This window comes from Zalophus californianus, chromosome 11 (genome assembly GCF_009762305.2).
Source record: "Zalophus californianus isolate mZalCal1 chromosome 11, mZalCal1.pri.v2, whole genome shotgun sequence".
In the NCBI taxonomy this organism is placed as follows: domain Eukaryota; kingdom Metazoa; phylum Chordata; class Mammalia; order Carnivora; family Otariidae; genus Zalophus; species Zalophus californianus.
In genome coordinates this window covers 8,654,842-8,678,601 of record NC_045605.1, presented here as the reverse complement: position 1 = coordinate 8,678,601, position 23,760 = coordinate 8,654,842, and the positions used below count along the sequence as shown (strand labels likewise).

The window sequence follows — 23,760 nt, the reverse complement described above, 5'->3', positions numbered from 1 at the left end:
TGAACATACAAAGGTGGATGAAATATGAACCCAGTCCTCAAAGAGCATATAATCTATTTCATTCAGATATTTAGTCCTTATTTCTCTAATATATACTGCATACTGACACAGAGTGAGTTATGCTAGGACTCCTGTGTTCTGCATTGACGTTCATAAGCTCTGGATACATAATTCTGGAGCTCAGTGGAGAGAGATAGGTTGAAAATTTAGAAATTAATTGTGAAGTCAAGGATGCAGAGGATATCGTACAGTGGGAATATCAAGCATCGAGGAGAAGACATTGCAGCCACTTGCTGTCTTCTGCTGGTCTAGAAGCCTGTTACTCATAGCTCAGGGGATACACCCACAGGTTCACGGAGGGCCTGGTTTTGAGTTTTTACCATTCTGACTCATCTCTTAAGGGAATAAACATTACAAGTAAGTAAAGAGTCATTCTATTCTCATCTTTAGTCTTAGAAAGTATGTTATATTGTAAAAACTGGAACCTTATTAGCTAATTTACTAGTAGACATGTTCTTCCTGGTTTTGTAGGTATATTTTGGCTGCTATGACTATGTATCTTTCAGTTTTTTTAAATATAATTATCTATCCAATTTTGGTGACTATTAATTTTGACCTAGTTTTTTCAGATCTCTTTGGATTGTTTAAGTGTTTGTTGAACTTAAGTTTCTTATGTTAACCACAAAAATTTTTAAATTTGCATATATTTTTAGTGTCCAAGACAGAGGAATAAATTTTTTTGCTTAGATCACTAGTCTAAAGATGAAATACAAAAACAAGCCAAAAAAAAAAAAATCTACCCCTTCCCCTAAGCCCATGACTTCCAAATAAAAGAATGAAGGAAAAGACAGAATCTTATTTGTTCAGCACTCACGGGAGGAGGGAAAAAAAAGAGAAGCATCCCCTCCCTGACAAGGAGAGGCCAGAGAAATAAAATGAGAATGGATAGAAAGGGGAAAAATACCTTTAGAATCTAGAGAAAAAAGAGCTTAAAGGAGAAGAATTTCAAGGAGGTGAAATTTTTTTTAAGATTTTATTTATTTGACAGAGAAAGCACAAGCAGAGGGAGAGAGAGGGAGAAGCAGACTCCCTGCTGAGCAAGGAGCCCGATGTGGGACTCGATCCCAGGACCCTGGGATCATGACCTGAGCCGAAGGCAGACGCTTAATGACTGAGCCACCCAGGCATCCTGAGGTGATACTTTCAATCACTAAAAAGATGTCAAGCAAGATAAAGATGGAAAGAATTAATCGAATTGAGTCATGAAGAAATAATTGATGATTTTTGCACAGGATTTTAGTACTGAGGGCAGAAGCCAAGCTTGAGTGGGAAGTGGTGAAGAAAAGTGAATAGACCATTTCTTTTCAAAAAACTTGTATGAGAAGGAATGAAAGTAGATGAGGACATAAAATCAAGACAAGTTGCGTTTTGTTTTTGTTTTTAATTGGTAGAGACTTGAGAATTTTTGGAAAGAGAAGAGAGAGAGATTGAAGTAAAGGTGATGAGAGATCATCGATAAAGGGCAAAGAAATCCAGAACACAAGGGGCTCTTCAGTGAGGAGGTAGGAGGACTCTTTTACTCAGGTGTGGGTGGGGAAGGAAGCAAGGGCCCTTTGTCTGCAGGTAAGTGGGTAGTTTGCAGTGCAGGAACTTTGCCCTTGGCATCTGTTTCCTCTGTGAAGTAGGAAGCAGATCATCCACAGAGTGTGAGAGTAGAGGAATGAAAGCTTGAGATGAGTTGTGGAGGTGTGAAAAACCTGCTAAGAATGAGGGAGGAAGTTGGTTAGGACACATAGCAAACGTGCTGGACAATAGGAAGCTCCAAGAAGGTCCAAAGTGAGGTGGGAAAACCATGAATTGGTAGGAATACCTATCCACATGGTTATGGGACTTTTCCGACAATGTTTGGTAGCCTGGATGTCAGATTGATACAGGGCTGGAGATTGCTGGATGTCAAAGGGGCAAGGGAGTTGAGGATGAGGCAAGAAAATTGCTGATAACAAGTACCATGCAGTCTGGGGAGAGAATACAGGGGGATAAGAAGGGGTGGGGAGACTGATGGGAAAGCGGAGGGCTCAAGAGTTTGTTTGTTTGTTTGCTGGTATTTTAAAGATTTTTTAAAATTTATTTGCCAGAGAAAGAGAGAGAGAGAGCCAGCGAGCGCACAAGCAAGGGGAGCTGCAGGCAGAGGGAGAAGCAGGATCCCTGCTGAGCAAGTAGCCCAAGCAGCCCAATGGAGGACTCAATCCCAGGACCCTGGGATCATGACCTGAGCTGAAGGCAGACACTTAACCAACTGAGTCACCCAGGTGTCCCTGGAGGGCTCCAGAGTTTGTGGAGCATAAATGAGATGAGGTGAAGGCATGAAAGATCTTGAGAAGGAGTCATGTCTATGCTAGTATATTTGAGTTAAATATTATTTTAGGTGATGATAAGATCCAGGGAAGATCCTCAAGAATGAGAGATTAAAGTGAAGAGGAATGGTCTGCCTCTTTCCCCACTGTATTCCCAGTTACTTACCACAATACCTGGAACATAATAGGCCTCTGATATTTATTTGCTCAAAAAAAAAAAAAAAATGAACACAAATGCTTTCTTTCCTGCTTCCCAGTATGTTATACCAATTTCCCTCTTCCCCACAGATTTCCCTGGTTAATTGCAATTATAGTAAATGCTCCAAAAGAAAAGTACTGCCTGCTATGGGATTGCATAACATGAGGTCCTGGTCTAGTCTGGGAGTGTAGGGGTCAAGAAGTTTCCCTAAGGAAGTGGCATTTAAGGTAAGATCTAAAAAATCAGTAGGAGTTAGCCAGCGGTTGAGATGTAGGGAGAGCTTTACCAATGAAAGTGAAAAGATTTGTATCTTGAGGTGGGAAGAAGCTGAAAATGTCACAACTGAAGAGTTACAAAGGAAATTAGAGAGATAGGCTGACTGTGTATGTTAGGACTGTATTACATGAAATCCTATGTATCCTAAGTCATTAAGTAGATTTTGACCCATTAGACTTGAAATGATACAAATTGACTTACAACAATTGTTAGCTTATAAGCATTAATCGGAATTATTATATGGCTGTGTGATTCTACACAGTAAAATTTGAAAGCTAAAAAAAAAAAAAAATCACATTTGCCTAAAATGTCTCCTCCAGCAGCCTGCTACTTCCCTTCTGTAAAGCCTTATTCCTTTGGATTAAACAAAGCAAATGCAAAAGCCTTCTGAAAACCACTATTAAAATGCACTTTGCTCACCTGAAGAGAAAGTCTGGAGGCCTTCCTCTCTATTTGAATTTTTTTCCATTAACTTCATGATTGGGTTAATTAGGTATTTGCATAGGGAAAAGATAAGCAACAAGTAATGGAATGTGAAGAAGGCAAGGAATAGCACAGAGACCTTTGCTGATGGGGACGAGAAGTTCAGGTAAGTAAGCACTATAGCAGGGATTTTGAATCTTGGGCGGTCCTAGTGCAGCTAAGGTCCCAAAGGATACTTGTTTCATAATTGTCTAGTATAAACCTATATAAAGCTCCAAATTAGCCAAGATAGAAATTACTATGGGATGGGGCGCCTGGGTGGCTCAGACGGTTAAGCGTCTGCCTTCGGCTGGGGTCATGGTCCTAGGGTCCTGGGATCGGGCCCCGCATCTGGCTCCCTGCTCCGCAGGAGGCCTGCTTCTCCCTCTCCCACTCTCCCTGCTTGTATTCCCTCTCGCTGTGTCTCTCTCTGTCAAATAAATAAAATCTTAAAAAAAAAAAAGAAATTACTATGGGATGGATGCTGACCCCAAGATCAATCTTGGAGGAACTGTAGAGGAAAATCATCATGAAACTAGGAAATGATGGGGGGAAAAAAACCAGAAAAAGTCCCCAGGCACAGGGAAGCATGGTGTGTGTGTGTGTGTCTTTGTGTGTGTACGTATGCACTTGCATGTGTGTACACTAGTATGTGTGTATCTGTATGTACAACCGGAGCCTGGGGCAGGACCCTTCTAATGGAGGATAGTCCGAAGAAAGGCAGGCAGGGGCAAGGGGCCTCTGTCCTAGGAGGAAACTACCCTTAAAAGGAAAAAGACCCCAGCCTGTTATTCTAAATCCATCCTGAAAGGAGCCCTCCACCCTTTCCCACATGAACAACTACCTGAGAGGTAGATGAGTGTGTGGACAAAAACCTGATTGGGTGACAGGCGCATGGAGGGATAATCAGATTAAAATAGCCCTCCAACAATCTCATAAAATCCCCTAGACTTAGAAACTCCAATGGCAACCCTCGGGTCCCCTCCCTCTTCAGGTGCTTTGTACTATTGCCCAATAAACTTTGCTATTGCTGCCCAATAAACTTTGCCTGGTCTACCTCTTCATTCTTGGAAACAGCATGACCAAGAACCTTGGGCACTAAAGGAAAAGAAATCCTGAAACACTTCTGTGGAATTAGCAACAGAGGCTCAGACTGCTAGTATAAGTGGCCTCGGAACCAGAAGCCAGAGTGTGGAAAAGTGGTGGGGGTTGACTGCCCTTGAGTGTTTACTGAACAATCTACCACAACTCCCTCTAGCCCCTAGGGCTGGTGAATTATAATCTAAGAGTACCTCCTCTTAAGACTACTTGTCCTTGAGGGGTGGAGGGTGGAGTGGGACTGAAAGTAGGACCGTGACCTCAAGAGTTGCGTGATGGCCAGTCAGAGCAATTCATTATAGTACTCTGGTGTTTGGAACTCTCCACCCTAGGGTCATCTCTTCTCCCCTCCTTGATCTCACTGGGTGTTGACACAGACTGGGATTTGCCCTTTGGTCTTTTCCCACACCAAATGCTCAGGCAGAATAGCTGATACCATCAGAGAAATATATGCTCACAGGCCAAAGTAATGACACATTAGAAACACAACTTCAAAAGAAAACAACAGCCTGCATTAAAGATGCCACTAGAAGCAAATACATTAAATCCAATGTTCAACAAATATAAAATAAACATAATAAGTAATTGGTAAGAAAATCATTGAAGTCAAGAGAAAATACCAGGCATGAAAAATATGTAATAGCAGAAATTACAGTTGAGATAGAATAGACATGGCTGAAAAACAAATTAGGGAGCTGAAAGATCAGATTAAGGAGCTCTTCTAGAAGGAAGCAGGGAAGAAGAAAAAGAATATATAAAACAAAAGTCAAGAGATAAAGGAGACTGAATTGCAATGCAAACTTCAACTTACAGATAAGAGGAGTGTTGTATGATGCAGGGGTACAAGAGCACCTGGCTCTGGGGGTACCAAACAGACCAAGTTTTGTCATTCTCCACCGACAAAAATCCAAAGGTGCTGAAATAAGAAAGGAATTTATTTCAGTGAGGCCAACACCAGGAAGACAGTGGACTGACGTCTCAAAGATGGTTTCTGAAGTGCTGAAAATACTTCTAGGTTTACCTAAGGAAAATGTGGGACAAAAGTTGGTGGGTGTATACAGGTGGGCAGCAAAAGTCAAGTGGATCATTGTCTTGGGGTCAGCCATGGGCAGGGTCCTGCTGGTTCAGGGCAGTCCTTGTTGCTTGAGGGAGCAGTTCCAATTTCCATCAGGGGGTGCTCTGCCTACAGGGTCTTTTGCCTAAATCAAGAGATAAGCTGGAAAGAAGAACTTACTGAATTGGAAAGTTTGAGGTCAAAATGGTGGTAGTTGAAGTGCTCTTTCAAGGAGAGAAAAATAAAAGTGGAGAAGAAATATTTGAGGAAATGAAAACAAATTTCCCAGAATTGAAGTTGCAGGACCTCATATTTATGCAGTACCAAACAGGAGTGATAAGGAGAAACTAACCTTAGGAATATTATAATAAAATAAAAGTTTTCACCGGCAAAGATAAAATTCTAAAAGTTTCTAGAGAGAGAGAGAGCAGATCAACTATAAAGGAACAAGAATCATCAGGATCTCAGACTTTACAAGAGCGACAAGAAGACAATGGTAATATTTTTATTTATTTTTTAAGATTTTATTTATTTGGGGGGGAAAGGGCAGAGGGAGAGGGAGAAGCAGATTCCCAGCTGAGCAGGCAGCCTGACATGGGGCTTGATCCAAGGACCCCACGATCGACTGAGCCACCCAGGTGCCCCAACAGCGGCAGTATTTTTTAAGTACTGAAAAAAAAAAATAAAAGAGCTTTGAGCTTAAATTTATATCCAGTCAAATTGTCATTTAAATGTTTTGGCATAATAAAAATATTTTCAGGCATATAAAGCCACAAAAGTTTTGTTACACAAAGACCCGTATTGAAAACATTATGGGTAAAGGGGCTCAAGTAAGAAAGCAAATTTAAGAGATGCAGCTAGAGGTGTATGAAGATAATCAAATACCTGAATACAATTTGGTGCTGTCTTTCAAAAATTAGCAAAGACTGAGAAAAGAGAACAAGAAAGTTTGTTTATAATAACCTAGACTTAAATTCTACGCAATATCAAGAGGTGGTGTCTTTAAGTTAAACGTTTTAAAGATAAAATAAGTAAAACAATAAATTTAAAGGAAGTAGAAAGGAGGAGATGAGAGAAAAATAGCCAGAATTAATGAAATAGAAAACAAAAATACAATACAGAAGATCAACAGAACCAAAAGTTGGTTTTTTAAAAAACTAGTAAAATAAGACAAGCCCGTGGCAAGAGTGACCAAAGAAAAAAAGTAATTCAAAAACTAGTATTCCTTTGCCATCTTTTAATCACAACTTTAAAACTTTAAGAGTCTGAAACATAAATGAAATTGAGGGCAAAGTTGTCCATTTTGTTGTTCATAATATCTCCACACTACATAAACACATTTGAAATAGATGGACCGATTTCTAGAAAAATGTAATTCACCAAATGAATTAAGAAGAAATAGAAGTCCTTAATAGTGCTTCAACTATTAAAGACATTAAGGCAATTTAAAAATCATCTCACAAATAAAACATTGAGACCAGTGATTTTTTTGGTAAGATTTTATTTATTTGACAGAGAGAGAGAGGGAGAGCGAGCACGCTCACAAGCAGGGGGAGCAGCAGGCAGAGGGAGAAGCAGTTTCCCAAAGTGGGACTCGATCCCAGGACCCTGAGATCATGACCTAAGCCAAAGGCAGCTGCTTAACCGACTGAGCCACCCAGGCTCCCAACACCATTGGTTTTGTAGGCAAATTCTACTAAACTTTCACAAAACATACTAAAAATTATTACAAAGTGTAACAGAGAATAGAAAAAGAGGAATATTCCCTAACTCATTTATGAGGCCATGTAATCTTTTTTAAAAATTCCAATTAGCCAACATATAGTACATCATTAGTTTCAGATAGAGAGTTCAGTAATTCATCAGTTGCATATAACACCCAGTGCTCATTACATCACGTGAGACCATGTAATCTTGATCCCCAAACAAGACAAGGAGAGTATAAGAAAGGAAAATTACAGATTATTTGCTTGGGACCTCAATGGAGAAATCCTAAATAAATATTTGCAAACTAAGTCCCAACAGAGTATACAAAGTAAGATATGTCATGTACGGTTTGGTGAAGTATGCAAATAGATAAGTATATGTAAGTGTAATTCATAACATTAACAGCTTCAAGGACAAAAATAACACAATCATTTTAAATGATACAGAGAGGGGCACCTGAGTGGCTCAGTCAGTTAAGCATCTGCCTTCGGCTCAGGTCATGATTCCAGGGTCCTGGGATCAAGCCCCACATCGGGCTCCCTGCTCAGTGGGGAGTCTGCTTCTCCCTCTCTCTCTGCCCCTCTCCCTGCTCATGATCTTTCTCTTTCTCTCAAATGAATAAATAAAATCTTTAAAAAAATAAAAGATATGGAGAAATATTTCATAGAAATTGAGTATAAATTCATGATAAAAATTCTTAGCAAGTCAAGAATTTGCTTAACCTGATGAAAGATAATTACATTATGGCAAACATTATACTTAATGGTGAACAATAGCAGCATTCAATTGAACATCAGGAATGAGACAAGGGTGCCCTGTATCATCACTTCTGTTTGACCCTGTATCAACAGTTTTAGCTGGTGCAGTAAGGCAAGAAAAAGAAGGTAGAGGCATAAGAATCGGAAAGGAGGAAATAGAATAGTCATTATCTGCTGATGGCACGATTGCTTCAGAGAAAATCGACTCCTGGGGCAAGTATAAATAAGGAGAATCTAGCAGTCAGTTAACTCCTGTATGCCAAAATAACCATAAAATGTAACAAAAGATACCACTTATATTTTAAAATGTCAGATAAAAGTTTTTAAAAACGTGTATAGGACTTCTATGAAGAAAATGTAAAACTATTGAGATTCCCTAAAGAAAGAAGTTCTAAATAAATGAAGCAAAATCCTAGGATATTTCTTATTTTGTTAATGGAAAAAGCTTTAAGATTGTAAATATTTCAATTCTCATATTGGTTTATAGGCTTACTACAATCCCAACAAAAATTTCAATAGGATTTTAGTGGAACTTGGTTGCTTATTCTAAAATTTATGTGGAAGAGTCAAGGGCCATGATTGCTTTACTAGATAACAGGATTTAATTTGAAGCTACAGTATAAACATAGTATGGTATTTGTTCAAAAGTAGAAAAATAAATCCTTGGGCAGATGAAAAGCTCAGAAACAGAGCCATAGATTTATGGAACTTTATTATATGATAGATGTAGCATGCAAATCAATAGGGAATAGAGGGACTATCCAATAAGTGGATTTGTATAAAAATGATCATCTGTATAAAACGGATATTGATCCCTACCTCATATCATATGTGAAAAATGAAGTCCAGATAAATTAAGGACTTGAATATTAAAAGCAAAATTTTACAAATTTTATTAGAAAATACAGGTAAATATCTTCTTGGCTTTAGAGTAGAGAAGCATTTATTAAAGACACACAAAAAAGCCTTTAACTGCACATGATGTAATGAGCCCTGGGTATTATCTAAGACTGATGAATCACTGACCTATACCTCAGAAACCAATAATATATTATATGTTAATTGACTTTAAATTTAAAAAAAGAAAAAAGCCTTTAACTGTAGAAGATCAATAAATCTGACTATATTAAAATTAAGATCTGAACATCAAAAGACTCTTACAAAAAGAGAAGGTACCAATTGGAAGAAACTTTTTGCAACCTAATTGGCCAACAAACGATCAATAGGAAGAATTTATAAAGGTTTCTTCAATAAGGAAATGACAAGCCAACAGAAAGTGGGCAAGAAATATAAACAGGAATTTCAGAGGCGACAACACATATGGTCAATAAAATCATTATGAGATGGTCAACTTTATTGATTGGGGAAGGCAAATTAAAACCACAATGAGATACCAATTTAGACTCATTCAGTATGAGGCAAATTAGAGAGTATGACAGCGCCAATTATTACAACAAATGTGAATTGACAGGGTGTCTTATAAACTCACAAGAGTGTAAATGGCTATGACCACTTTGGGAAGTTTGTCATTATCTAAACATTGAACATTTCCATATGCTGTAACTCAGCAATTCTACTTCTAAGTATACACCCAAGAAAAACTCTTATGTATCATAAGCGACATTAAAAACATCCCCAGCAGCACTGGGAACATTTAGTAAGACAAATACTTGAAACAACCCAAATATTTATTGATAGGAAATGGATAAATAAATGGCATATTATATATCCAAATAAATAGCTATAAACAAAAATATGAATAATCTGAGCAATACAATTTTTTTAAAAAAAGGAAGTTCCCAAAGATTTTGTAGAATTTAACACCCTTTTAATCATGTTAAAAAACAAAAGGAAATGGAAAAAATCTTTAGAAATACAAATGTGTGATAGAGCTGTAATTTCAAAAGTTATAATAATAATTGCAAGATTCAAGGGGCAGTAGAAGAATAGGCTGGGGAGAAGCCCAGAGGTGGGTGTGAAGGATTGTTAATGTTCTAATTCTTGTATTGGGTGGCTGGTTCACAAGTATTTATATTAATAATAAACACACAAATAAGTACATAGCACATATAAACAAAAGAGGGCCATGCTTAGGCCAATAATCAGTGTGTCATGAATCAAAGATACTCCAAATCCATGCAGTTGAGTGGAAAGGCAAGGAGAATACCAACTCCTCCACCCCCATATTTTGGTTTATTATGTTATAATTAATCCCCACAACAATCCTAGTTTTGATTTCTATTATAATCTTTTTACAAATGAACTAAATTTTAGCAAGTTAACATCATTTGCTCCAGGCCACCAGGTGAGCATAGGGTGGAATCCAGATTTTGAAGACTCCTCTCTGTGACTCCAGTGCCTAGCCCTGAGTCACTGACGGGATAAGGCTCCCTGTCACTAAAACCAGTTTACTCACTACAGAATCAACCAAGAGCAGTTGTTCTGCTGAGGATAACAATCTCTAGATATATGAGGGCAAAAGGTCACCTAACTCTGAAGTATTTTGCCACACCAAGGGTTGCCACGGCAAGCTGAGGAATGTGCTCATCTGTGTCATAATGGAAAAACTGCGTTAAAATGAAGTCACCTATCATTAATACGAATTTGAATGCAGAAGAGCTCAAGTAAGAAAGGTCATGCACTGTTGGGTTCATTCCTCCGGTATGCATAACATTACTTTGTCATATGCCCACGCAAGAATGCAAAGATAAGGAATGTTCACAAAATGTTTTTGGTGGCTCTGAATTTGCTCTATGCCTAATTTACTCTTCTTTGTGACCTCATTCTTCTTTCTGGTTTCTTATTTCTTTAAAGAACACCAAATGTGAAGCTCATGCCCCCTCTACTGGTCAGTCACATTTTGTTGTAAATACCTTCTTAAGTAGACATCCATCCAAGACTAAATTTGATAGTTGTCAAAAGATTTGATAATTTTTCTAGTGCCCTGGGATATTTTTTTTTTTGCTTTTGAGGGCAGAGTTGACAGTGAGAAAGAGAGAGTACATTTTGTGTGTGTGTGTGTGTGTGTGTGTGTGAAGGAGACAGAATGTCACCAAAAACCTCTTTGTGGGCAGATGTCCAGATGTCCAGATACTTTGGGGGAAGAATATCAGAGGTGTCGGGGGTCAGCTTGAGAGGCAGCCTCTGCGGTCTTTGCTTTATGGCTAAAAGAATCTATTAGCTTTCTTCAACTCGTCATCAAATTAAATGTATTAGTTCCTCTCTTAGTGGTCTGTCTTGTTGGGTGTATCTCTACCCCATTTCCCCCTGAAGTTGGTGTTCTCCCCTCTTTCCTGTGTTTACATGGCAAATCTATTCGTCAGAGTAAAATGAAGACCTCTGAGGGCAGAAATCACATTTAATTTTCTGTCAGGCTCAGCCTCCAACTCGCAACTAGTGCATACCACACGGTAAATAACAATTATGCTACTTAGCTACCCGTCTTAAATTGCCACGTAACAACAGAAAATATCCCATCCAGTAGCCCAAGGAAATCCAAATCAAAAGGATGAAAGAAAGGCTGTCCACTCCCCAGGAGACTAAGTACAGTGATTTTACTGTTGTGCCCATAGTCACTGTTTGATCAGAAACATTTCAGGTATGTTGTTTCCAAGATGCTGAAGTTCAGCAGTCAAGTTCAGAAAACATCTATTAAAAAGACTTTCTTTCTCTCCACCCCTGAACCTCCAAATCCTTAGACACTTAAGAGGGCAAAACAATATGGTTCTTTTACTCTTTTCAACTCACGTAGTATTTTATCACAAAATCCTGCCATAAATATAGAAGCAACTCTGAGAGTCAAGAAGCTGGTCATGAGGCAGCAAGGTTCTGTGGGTAGGGAGCCAGGAGTCCTGGATTCTGGTATCGCCCCACCAAACGTTGCTAGGTAGTCATTGGAGAGTTACTTCAATGTAGTTTTTGCCTCAGTTTCCTCATTTGTAAAGTAGTAATAATCCTGTTCTACATGCTAACTTCACTGAATAGGTAGGTAACATATGGGAAAGCACTTTGTAAATAAACTTTTTGTGTGTAGGTCCTCTTCTCACTGTGTTCTCTCCAGAGCAGAGTGGAGGGAGACATGTCCGTGCATTCTTTCTACTCCATGCTGCATCCATACACTGGGCATTTCTGACTGACCGCATATTCACAAGCTATGAAGGAGCATTCTGCCTTCACATAGCATGGCCAGAAGCCTACATAGCCACTTGGCTAACAACTACTGTTTAGGCAGACATTTGCATGATGGAAGTGCTTAGTTAAGAGGAAAGGCAAGTTAATCAAGTCTTTAAATCTTCTCCTTGAACAAGAATGAAGAGACTTTTCCACATCCAATTATTGTTCTCCGAGAGTGCTGAGCTGAGCGTACATTAGTTTTACTTCTTTCGTGCTCACAAATTTAGGGTGGTTTCACAACTGTTGCACTTGGGGGCTGAGCAATATTTTGCAATGTTAAATAATTCATATCCCTCTTAAATTGTGTGTATGAAGGTCTAACTATGACATTTATGAAACACGATACCAATTCACTAATTCTTTGCATTGGCGACTACAAGGACAATACATTTTGAATGAGGAATCGTCTTATTTTTATAAGCCATTTAACAACATTAACTTTTCAAAAATTAAATTGAAAAAGTTTAATTTAAAATATAGACATTATCTTTATTATCTGCCATCTTAGCATCTATATTGGCTTTCCTTTTAATTTCAATAGATGCTTTGTGAACATTTTAGAAGAGACGTAAGTTGTCTGACAATATATGAAAAAACTACATTTTTAAGTTTTACATTTACTTTAGTTTTCATTTTTGATGAAAATATAGTAACATTTTATACAATTTGAATACACTTAGGTCTTCATTGTTGATAAAAATGATATGAATATCTTCATTATCACAGCTTCATGATTTTGTTAAAATAAAAGCAAATATAGTAGTCTATAAATATTGGTTGAGTGGATAAAATGCAAATTTAAAAAATATTAAACTACCTTTAAAAGTAGGAATTCTACTCCAGAGCAGAAAAATCTATTGTATAAGCAGTTTCTCAACTAGAGCTTCTTAAACAGGGGTAGAAGATGTGCCATGATTGGGGTGGGGGGAGGGGAAGGTGGGGGGTGGACTTCTCAAAGTCTTTGTTAAACACACTGTATCTTCTGGAATACAAGTTTTCTCTTTTAAGCTTTTATTTATATATGAAAAACAGAGTAGGTATGAGATTTAAACAAATATTTAAGATAAACAAGACTTTAGAGAAGTGTTTATTTCCTAAAGAGTGTGTTGGGTCACTTTCCCAGGGCTGTGCATTTACACACATGAGTGTCTCTGTGTGTGTGTGTATACAGCTGGCATTCTTCTCTCCCAGGACTTCATTGGAAAAGTTTAAGAACCACTGAAAGAAATAATAAACATCTGACTTGGACAGACTTAGTAGGTGTAGGGAGGGATTGATAGGACCTTTTAAAAATCCTTCATTTGAAGAGGAGTGAAGCATTATACAGTGTAGCCAGCTTGGTTATTTTTGTATGTGGTACTAATGAGACTCAATCATTAATTCTATACCTGAGCAGGCTGGTTAATTGAACTCTTTAGTTTTGCTGAGATGGCCCAACCTTGGCCAACCTCGTGTGTCACTGCTTGGCCATTAGCCAAAGTGAAGGAGAGAACATGGAATGCACAGCACAACCCAATAGTGCTTTGGAAAAACAATGAAACAAATGTTTTAGGAGGGTAAGCAGTGCTTTTCTCATGCAGATCTGCACTCTGAGTTCTCGGTTCCACTGAGGCACCGCGAAATCCCGAGTGAGTGCCATCCTTCTTTCTGTTCCTCCCTGCTCTATTTTCTCAGTTCTGCAACATAAGAGTGGTGATAGTAGGGTGGAGGGTCAGAAAACAAACAATTTTAGGGGATAGGCGGCTTGGTCCTCATTCTGCCTAGGGCACTCTGTAGTTATGAAATTTGGATCAAGTTCAATCAACTTTGCTAGGCCCCTTGTTCATTTGCAAATGAGTGTTTTGGTCACCAGATAAAATCTCTAAAGTTCCTTCTAATTCTAATGTTCTGGATTATTTTTGAACGCCTACCTGCAAAGTTCTCCTTCACTTTTGTAACTGCCCCCCCCAACAAAGTGTAAACTTAATGAGATTCAAAAAAGGCCTAATCAGATAGCTTTCACGAACTGTTAGGATCAATGGGTTTCTAAGCTTCTCAAAATGTAAGGGTTATACCATAGTTTTGGATTTTGAACTGGAAGTATCACGATGAAAAATGATGTAGGTTTAAAAAGTATTTCCTAGCTCTGTCCCCTGAAAAGGCCTAGAAATAGAGACCAAACCAGGAGCAGTGAGCACTGCTAACACCCAGAATAAGGTCTCTAAGTATTAGTTTTCTTTAAAAGTAATCAGGGCACAGAGTGGATACTGTGTATGCCACCCAGATCCTCCTTTCAGGAGGATCCTCATTTCCGCCCCCCCGCCGCCCCGCCCCGCCACCCCCTATGCTGAGGACACCAGCAGCTGTTGGCTCTCAGCTGAGTCATTATCTGGGCATTGCCCTAAAACACAATTTCTCAATCTCAGTACTACTGATATTTTGGACCGGATAATTATTTGTTGTAAATAACAACCCCTGCAATAGGATAATCATTTGAGAAGCAAACTGTAATCTTGCTGTGTTCTTTGGAGAACTCTACTGTTCTGAAGTAGGATCTCCCTTGCAAAATAGTTAAACATTCTTAATGGTTTTGTGTCTGAGTTCTCCTTTCACAATTGGTCACTGTTGAAGCTGGGTGAAAGGTACTTCTGTCTAATTTTGTACATACTCTTAAATTTCCATAAGAAAATATTAGCATATATCGGGACTACACGCAGTGTCAAAGATACCATTGGTGCTTTCATGTAACAATACAGGGTTTAATCTGGTTTTAACTAGTGTCCATACTTGAAGGCTACTTTGAGGCTGTGTTCAGTTTTAAAGCATAGGCTACTGGAGATGATAAACCATCACAAGGATGGTCCTGGAGTTGGCTGCATAGAACCAAGGAAAGTTATCTTCTGTGGTTGTGAAGCTGTGGGTTTTCTGGCCTCACTAGTGATGTTAGGTTCCTTAATTTCAAATAATGAAGGGAGCCAGAATTTCCATATTACTTGCTATATTCAGTGTGCATGTAAAAAATATATATGGTCTTTGACTTATGATGGCTCAACTTGTAATTTTTTTGACTTTACAATGATGCGAAAGTGAGGTGTACTTTCAATTTTGAATTTGTGATCTTTTCCCAGGCCCCCTATGTTGGACAGTCCTCTTTTGTGGTGCTGTGTAGCTCACAGGCAGGCACACAATCCTGAGGGTAAATAATCGATATACTGACAACCACTCTGCACCCATACAACAATTCTCTTTGTCACTTTCAGTATTCAATTACATGAGACAGTCAACATTTTATTATAAAACTGGCTTTGTGTTAGATGATTTTGCTCAACTGTAGGCTGATGTATATGTTCTGAGCACATCTAAGGTGGGCTAGGCTAAGCTAGGACGCTCAGCAGATTAGGTGTATTAAATGCATTTTCCACTCACAATATTTTCCATTTATGATAAACTTATTGGGATGCAATCCCATCATAAGTCAAGGAAGATCTGTTGATCCAAAAGCTATGGCAACTGAAAACTATTTGTTTTAATCAGTGTTTGGGAAACAAAAGCTGGTATTTGGCTTCAGGATTGGCTTCTTCAACATTGATATTGGCAGATCCAATTCACAATAAAGTCCTACAACACTTGTGTTGTTTTTAAAAATCCCATATGGACTTACTTTGTAAAACCTCTTGGCACATTAGCACGTTTTAGTTTCCTTTGGATTTGTTTGGCTTTGGTATCATGATTATTTATTATATTTTCCCTTGAAATACAGAAAGAAAGAATACACTTGCTACATTTTGTCATTAATGTATTTAACGAGTATTTATTGATCTGTGTCCAAGCCGTTGTTCTTGGCACTCTGGAAAGATGTAAAAATGATTCTGATAAATATTGTGATCTCAAGGTACTTTCAGCCCAATAATGAAGACAAATGATGGCCCGGGCATTGAACTAGGTGCTGATAAATACAGAGGTTAGAGAAGGCTTTGTGGAGAGAATAATCTGGGAACTGTAGTTATAGAGGACAAATTTGAGTTAGCCAGAAAAAGTAGAGTGGGATAGAAGGTGTCTTTTAAGGAGTGGAACAATGAATACACGAAGTGTTGGGATGACTTGATGTAATAAGCACTGGGTGTTATATGCAACTGATGAATCACTAAATTCTACCCTTAAACTAATAAAAAGAAAAATGTTGGGATGGAAAAAAACTGGTGTCGTTTATTTGCAGATCTAGAAACCTGATCCTTCAAGTGTCAGAGTGGACTGGAATCAGTCTGGAGATAGAGCCACAGGAATCAAATCACAGTGGTCTCACACATAAACCAGACTAGTACCTTGGTAATCTTAAGGAAATAAATATCATGCAGACCAGAATGCCCATGACCTAAATATTTCTCTTCCCATCAACAAATCTGTGTGAGAAGCTTATTTATGCTTGTTAAGATTGCTTTGTAATCCTGGCATCAGAATTGGAGGTTATGTTACATGATTCTGTGGTTCTAGTCTATGATTGCTGATGCATGCATCTCCACAAAATGGCTGGAACTACCATCAGGAATAGATTGACAATTTTTTTTTTTTTTTTTTTTTGAGAGAGAGAGAGCTCGAGTGCGTGTTGGGTGTTGGTAGGGGGAGAAGGGAAGGGGGAGAGAGAGAATCTTAAGCAGGGTCCATGCCTAGCATGGAGCCTGATGCAGGGCTTGATCTCACAACCCTGAGATCATGACCTCAGCCAAAAATCAAGAGTCAGATGCTTAACCAACTGAGCTACCCAGGCACCCCTAAATTGATGAAATTTGAGGGCCCTATCTCTTTAAGTAGTGCTAGATGTTACACATTGGCCATTTTCACGTCTAATGAAACAAAAGTAAATCTTTAATTTTATCAAATGTCCAATCCATGTTAAAATTTTTCCAGTTGTCTCAAGGTGTCTTTTCTGGTTGTTTTGTTCATATCAGCAATGGAACAAGGTCCCCACATCTGTAATTTCTTTTAAATTCTAATCCAACCTGAGAGTGGGGTCTGCCCTGGAGGCAAGTTGTGGCCAAGGACCTGGCTATAGGGCATTTTGGGGCCACTCTTGCAGGTAATAGTCCCTCCTATGTTCTTTTTATCATCCACATGAAAAAGACAGCTCCAGATCCCCCAAACTGGTGGAAGCTTTCCAGCCTACCCAATGTGGTAGAGTCTTTTGAGTCTAGGGAAGAGGTGATTTGAGGGGAGTTATCTGCCCAATAGGATAATGTGCAGTGCTGCCTATTCCAACTGTTTATTTAAGACTCTTGTTCCTTACCCTGTAGGTAGGGCCGGGGGTGAAATGGTGAGGATGCTGTGGCATAGATTTAGGTGAAGTTCCTCAGCCTTAATCCTACCTACTAATCTCAGTCTCATAAAAATCAGCTTTTAGAGATTGTAGAAGAAAAAGACAAATTACCACCAAGCTTCTTTGGCCCCTTTTCTTTTGTGGCTTCTTTAGGGTCAAAGGGAAATGGCTGAAATTCATGAACTGAGATGAAGAAGGAAGGTACACGTTATTAAATCCAACCTTCCAACCAGCCGGAGGCTGCCTCTGATAATAAGAACTAACACCTTTACAAGCAAGTGATCAAGTGACTCAAAACCACATCTGGGGGCTCCCAATCCTGCCCCCTCTAGGGGGTCATGTGGCCTCTGTGTGAGCCTCTTGAGGGAATGAAGTCCTTATAATTCTCATGGTCAGCAGGTGTCCTCCTGTGTCTCAGTGAAATCCCTCTTCCTCTGTTGGGAGGTTTACTCTGGTACTCTACAGTATATCACAATTTGGGGGATGGGAGATATAAATCTATGATAGCTGGAAAATGCACTTTAATTTACAGTAGAAACAACCTTGTTGCCCCAGTACAATTAGATGAAAAGTGTACTGGGCTACCAAGCACAAACAGTGTGCATAGGGGACATAATACACAAGACTACTCCTTCAAGTTTTGAAGAAGTAGCCAGTTTGCCTAATCCATAGAAACAAACAGAAAGTCAAGCAAGATGGGGAGACAGAGAGGAATATGCTCCAGAAGAAAGAACAAGAAAAAAAATCTCAGAAAAACAAGTGAAACAGAGATAATATACCTGATAAAAAATTTCAAGTAATGATCCTAAAGAGATTCCCTGGGCTGGAGAAAAGAGAGGAGAACCCAATGAAAGCTTCAATAAAGAAATAGAACATATTAAAAAGAATCAGAGTTGAAGAATACAGTAACTGAACTAAAAACTAGCAGAGGGAATCAACAGTAGACTAGCAGAAACAGAAGAATGTATCAGTGATCTGGAAAAGAGGGTAATGGTAATGGAAAGCACATGGCTGAACAGCAAGAAGAGAAGAATGTTTTTAAAAATGAGGAGAGATTAAGAGATCTCTTGGACAACATCAAGCAAGCAAACATTTGCATCATAGGGGTGTGAGAAGAAGAAAGGTGTAGAAACTCATTTGAAGAAATAAGTAACTGAAAACTTCCCTAACCTAGGGAGGGAAATAGACATCCAAGTCCAAGAAGCACAGAGAGTTCCCAACAAGATACGCCCAAGGAGGTCCATACCATGGCATATAATAAAAATGTCAAAGATTAAAGATAAGGAGAGTCTTAAAAGCAGCAAGAGAGAAACAAAAAGTTACCTACAAGGGAAAACCTATAAGGCTATCAGCTGACTTTTGGGGGGGGCGGGCGGGGAGTGGCATGATATAGTCAAAATAAGGAAAAAACCTACAACCAAGAACACTCTACTTGGTAAGGTTATCAGATTTTTTTTTTTTACATTTTGATATTAACAAAAATGGTCCAGAAAAGGATTGAGTAAAACTTACAGTGATAAGATTTAAAATAAGAGTTGTATTTAGTTCTGTTGTCTCTAGGGGAGTGTAACCAGTCTAGAAAGCTGTTTAATCTCCTGAAACAGGACTCAGATCACACCACTCAAGTGTTAGATATAAAAAGAAATTTTCCCTTTTCTCTTTTGTCAAAGCAAAATATAGTGGAGGTTTTTACTCACAAGCCTGCTTTCCAGGGGATGAACTGGGGAGCAGTGGAAGGAGTAGACAAAGAGGTTAAAAAAGAAACCGGCAAAATCTTGAAAGTAAGAATGAAAGCTAGTGAAGAAAAAGGGTTCCTAAGTGCCCAAGAATCATTCACTGAAGTAATCCTCTAGTCCTTCCATATCCATTTCCAGAGAGGAATTTAGACAGGCCAGAGCAGATGACGCATCCTTGGCTTTCTGGACACTTGGTTTGGGTTGAGGAGTTTCTGGTTGGATGGATTCCTTCCTGATGTCTTTATTACCACTTAGAATCCGTTGGCTCTCAAAAAAGAATTGATTAGGATGGCTCAAAGAAAAGCCACAATCATCCACATTATGTATCATCTCGAAGAACTTCTGACAGGCCACTTGGTAATGCGTCCCTTTTACTAAATCCAAGATCTGCTGTGTCCCTCTCCAGGAGAGATCTTGTAGGACTGCAACTTCTGCTTCAGCAGCTCTGGATCGCTGTGACGGAATGGGCACCCATGATAATCCCCGTGGCTTGGTGGATTGGTTAGAATAATCTTCATGCAACTGAAAGGCATATAGTCTGTCCTCTTGCCTTCCTTTCCGAAGCTATGACGGATATTATAAGAGTAGCATTTATCAAACTTGTCTGGATCCATCTTTCCTCTGATAAATTCTTGCTTCCAGAACTGCAATGCCTGTTCAATGTTAAACCAATGCCCTTCAGGAAGAGGCCATACTGCATCCGGCCTCCATGACGAAGATGGTGACTTTCCCGCAAGGCTTTATGTAACTGACGCATGCAAGGTGGGAAGGATTTGGTAGAAAGCGAATCAATCTGGTCTAAAGAAATCTTCCCAGCATTCTTCTGTGTGCTGTAATCTTGACCAGTGTAAGAATGACTGAGGTGGTTAAGTAGAGGCTGAAGTCTCTCATCGGACTGCACAGCAGGCAAGGACCTGGCTGTTAATGCTAAAGCCTTTCGCTCTGAATTCATTCAGGACAATTGCCACAATGTCTTTAAGTGGTACATAAGCGAAGTCACCTTCCAGACAGACTTTCCTTCCTCGGAACAAATCCAGAGCATCAGCAAAAGGGATCTTATAAACTGACTCCAACTCCAATTCCGTCTTAGACCCACTCAAACTGGGTGATGAAGCAAGAATCTCTGGTTCTCGGACACTCTTCTATTCATCACTTATAGCCTCAAAGTGCAAATGGCTATCCTTTAAGAAATTCTGAATTTTGTCATTGGGTAAAATGCTGAATCGAAATCGAAGGAGATCCATTTCTTGTTGAATGAACCAGCGTCTAAGGTCCTCAGACTGGCAATAAGCAAGGCGTAAAATAAAGTGAGAAATATGATCTTTTCTTCGTGGTTCATACTCATTCTCTAAGTTTTCTCTGAAGGAAAACTTGAGCTTTCTTATCTCATTCTCCAACTTACTCTGGTATGGCTCAGTTCCTTTCACATAGCTCACACCAAGATTTTCAACTGCTTTTAGCAATTTAACTCTATCAATAGCCAAGTGTTCAAACTCGATCAAAGATATGCTTTCAGAAGGTGGCTCCAAGTAAAACTGAAGGCTATGAGAGTAGCAAACATTCCTTTGGTCACCTGTCAACCTCAGTTTTTTCCGTTTTCCTCCAGAAAACTGCATCTCGTTACTGCAACCACACAAAACACGAAAAACCCAAACCAACAGGCGCTGTTCTCAGATGGTGGGAGAGTTCATATCAGGTTATCAGATTTTTAATAAAGATTTTATTTATTTTTAAAGATTTTATTTATTTGAGGAGAGCAAACAGGGGAAGGGGGAGAGGGAGAGAGAGAATTTCAAGCAGGTTCTGTGCTCAATGGGGCTCAACCTTATGATCCTGAGATCATGACCTGAGCTGAAACCAAGAGTCGGACACTTAACTGACTGAGCCATCCAGGTGCCCCTATTTATTTTTTCTGAGAGAGAGAGACATGAGGAGCGGGGGGTGGGGGGAGAGAGAATCTCAAGCAGGCTCCACAGCTGGCATGGAGCCCGATAACGGGGTTTGATCTCACAACCCTAAGATCATGACCTGAGCCAAAATCAAGAGCCAACGCTTAACTGACTGAGCCGCCCAGGCATCCCTATCATTGGGATTTGAGAGATGAGTTTCCCAGACACACAAAATGATAAAGGAGTTTATCACCACTAAACCAGACGTATAAGAAATTTTAAAGGGACTTCTTTAAGTGGAAAAGAAAAGGTCATCATTAGACATAAGAAAACTATGACTAAAAGGATATAAAATATGACATCATACACATAAAATGCAGGGAAGGGAATAAAAAGGGAAGAGAAGGGAAAAAAGAAAGGATTTTTTCCTATTTATTTAGGTTGTGTTTTAACTTAAATGACCAAATTAATATGGACCGCTATTTACTTAGGATGTTCTATATGAACCTCATGGTAACCACAAACCCAAACCTTATGATACACAAAAAATAAAGAGAAAGAAAGCCAAATAAACACTATATACTCATCAAACAGAAAGAGAACAAGAAAGGAAGAAGAACTACAAAAACAACCAGAAAACAAATTTTTAAAACGGCAATAAGTACCTAATTATCAATAATTACTTTAAATGTAAATGTAAATGGCCTAAATGCTCCAATCAAAAGACAGAGTGGCAGAATGGATTTAAAAAAAAGCCAGACCCATCTATATGCCCCTACCCACGACTCACCTCAGACCTAAGAACATACAGATTGACAGTGATGGGGTGGAAAAACATTCTCCACACAGATGGAAGCAAACAACAACAACAAAAAGAGCTGATGTAGCAATACTTTTACCAGACAAATTAGACTTTAAAACAAAAACTGTAACAGGAGACACAGAAGGACATTACATGATGATAAAGGGATAAATCCCAACAACAGGCTATAACAATTATAAATATCTACACAGCTAACACTAGAGCACCTAAACAAATAAAGCAAACAGAAACAGACATAAAAGGAGAAATTGATGGTAATACAATAATAGCAGGGGCCTTTCACACTCCACTTACATCAATGGGTAGATTATCCAGACAGACAATCAATAAGGAAACAATGCCTATGAATGACACATTGGACCAACTGGACTTAACATGTATATATAGAACATTCCATCCCAAAACAACAGAATACATATTCTTTGTGAGTGCAAATGGAACATTCTCCAGCATAGATCACATATTAGACCATAAAACAAGCCTCAATAAAGTTAAGATTGAAATCATACCATACATCTTTTCCGACCACAAGAGTATGAAACTAGAAATCGATCACAGGGGAAAAAAAAAACTGGAAAAAACACAAACATGTGGAGACTAAACAACCAACCAATGTGTCAATGAAGTAATAAAAAAAATATATGGGGACAGATGAAGATGAAAACACAATGGTCCACAATCTCTGGGACACAGAGAAAGCAGTTCTAAGAGTGGAGTATATAGCAATACAGGCCTACCTCAAGAAACAAGAAAAAAAAAACAAAACAACAATCTAATCTTATACCTAAAGGAACTAGAAAAAGAAGAACAAACAAAGCCCAAGGTGAGTAGAGGAACGGAAATAAAGAACAGAGCAGAAATAAGTGAAATAAAGATGAAAAAAGTAATACGGGCGGGGAGGGAATCAATGAAACCAAGAGCTGGTTCTTTGAAAAGACAAAATTGACACCCTTATCCAGGCTCAAGAAAAAAAAGAGAAAGGACCCAAATAAATAAAATAAAAAATGAAAGGGAAGTAACAACGAAAAATAATAAATGAATTCAACCTTGAGATGTTCACAGATGGGAGTTTTATGGATCAAGGACAAGGAAAAGCTAGATGCAGTGGTGACCCCTCAGCTATGAGCTGCTGCTGGTTGACTGCCCAAGGGAACTGCTGGGCCGATCAAGCCACCAGGTTTGCAGCCCATACAAAGGCTCCAAAACCCGCTAACTAAATATCAACTCCAATATTCCTGGAAGGATGGGAGGACCTCAGGAGAGCTAAGGAATGGGGATTTAAACACTGTGCTGCCCCTAAAGCCAACCGGAAATATAACGAATCTTTAGCCCAGAATAATTTATGGAAGAAATGATTCCCGTATTCATCAATGCACCCATTACAGGTGAGATGCTGCTGTTTGGTGGTCCCACAAGAATCCACAGGTTCCCTACACTCTGTTAGCAAGGAGAACATTGAAAAGAACACTGCTTGGACCACAAGCTTCTGATGGACCTGAAACTACTACTTAGGGGAGAGCTTGTCTGACAAAATAGGTTAAGTACAAGCTAGTTGGTTACAACCAACCTCCCCTAAAGGCCCTAGATAAAATACAACACAAGAACTCACAAATCGTGATACTGCAGAATGTTGGGTTTCAACCTGGAACTAAGGAATATTTCTGAACAGGTGCAGAAATGTTGCATTCCTCCAAACCTGATCTTTGCTTGGAAGTAACTAGAGCAGTTATGAAGTTGAATTTGGGGAAGCATTTCTGAAATACCAGGTTTTAAAGCACAGGCCTAAATAAGATTATAGATCGTTGCAAGACCTAGTTATCTATTTAGCCAAGGTGGCAATTAGATTCTAAAGGCAAAGGCAGAGGGTTATACAGTCAACAAGACTTAGCTTTTTTAATAGTGAGAAGATTCAACTTTAATAGAGTTTGTCTAGGCAGATGA

General features: G+C 39.0%; 1 protein-coding gene across 1 annotated transcript; it reads right to left on the bottom strand.

The window, feature by feature from the left end:
- Positions 1-19,018: 19,018 nt before the first annotated feature.
- Positions 19,019-20,792, bottom strand: LOC113915023 (DNA primase large subunit-like). Its single transcript, XM_035723021.1, is given in 4 exon segments — positions 19,019-19,506; positions 19,509-19,768; positions 19,771-20,045; positions 20,047-20,792. Coding segments are annotated over 4 exon segments (1,518 nt in total). The 5' UTR covers positions 20,724-20,792; the 3' UTR covers positions 19,019-19,200.
- Between the last annotated feature and the right edge of the window lie 2,968 nt (positions 20,793-23,760).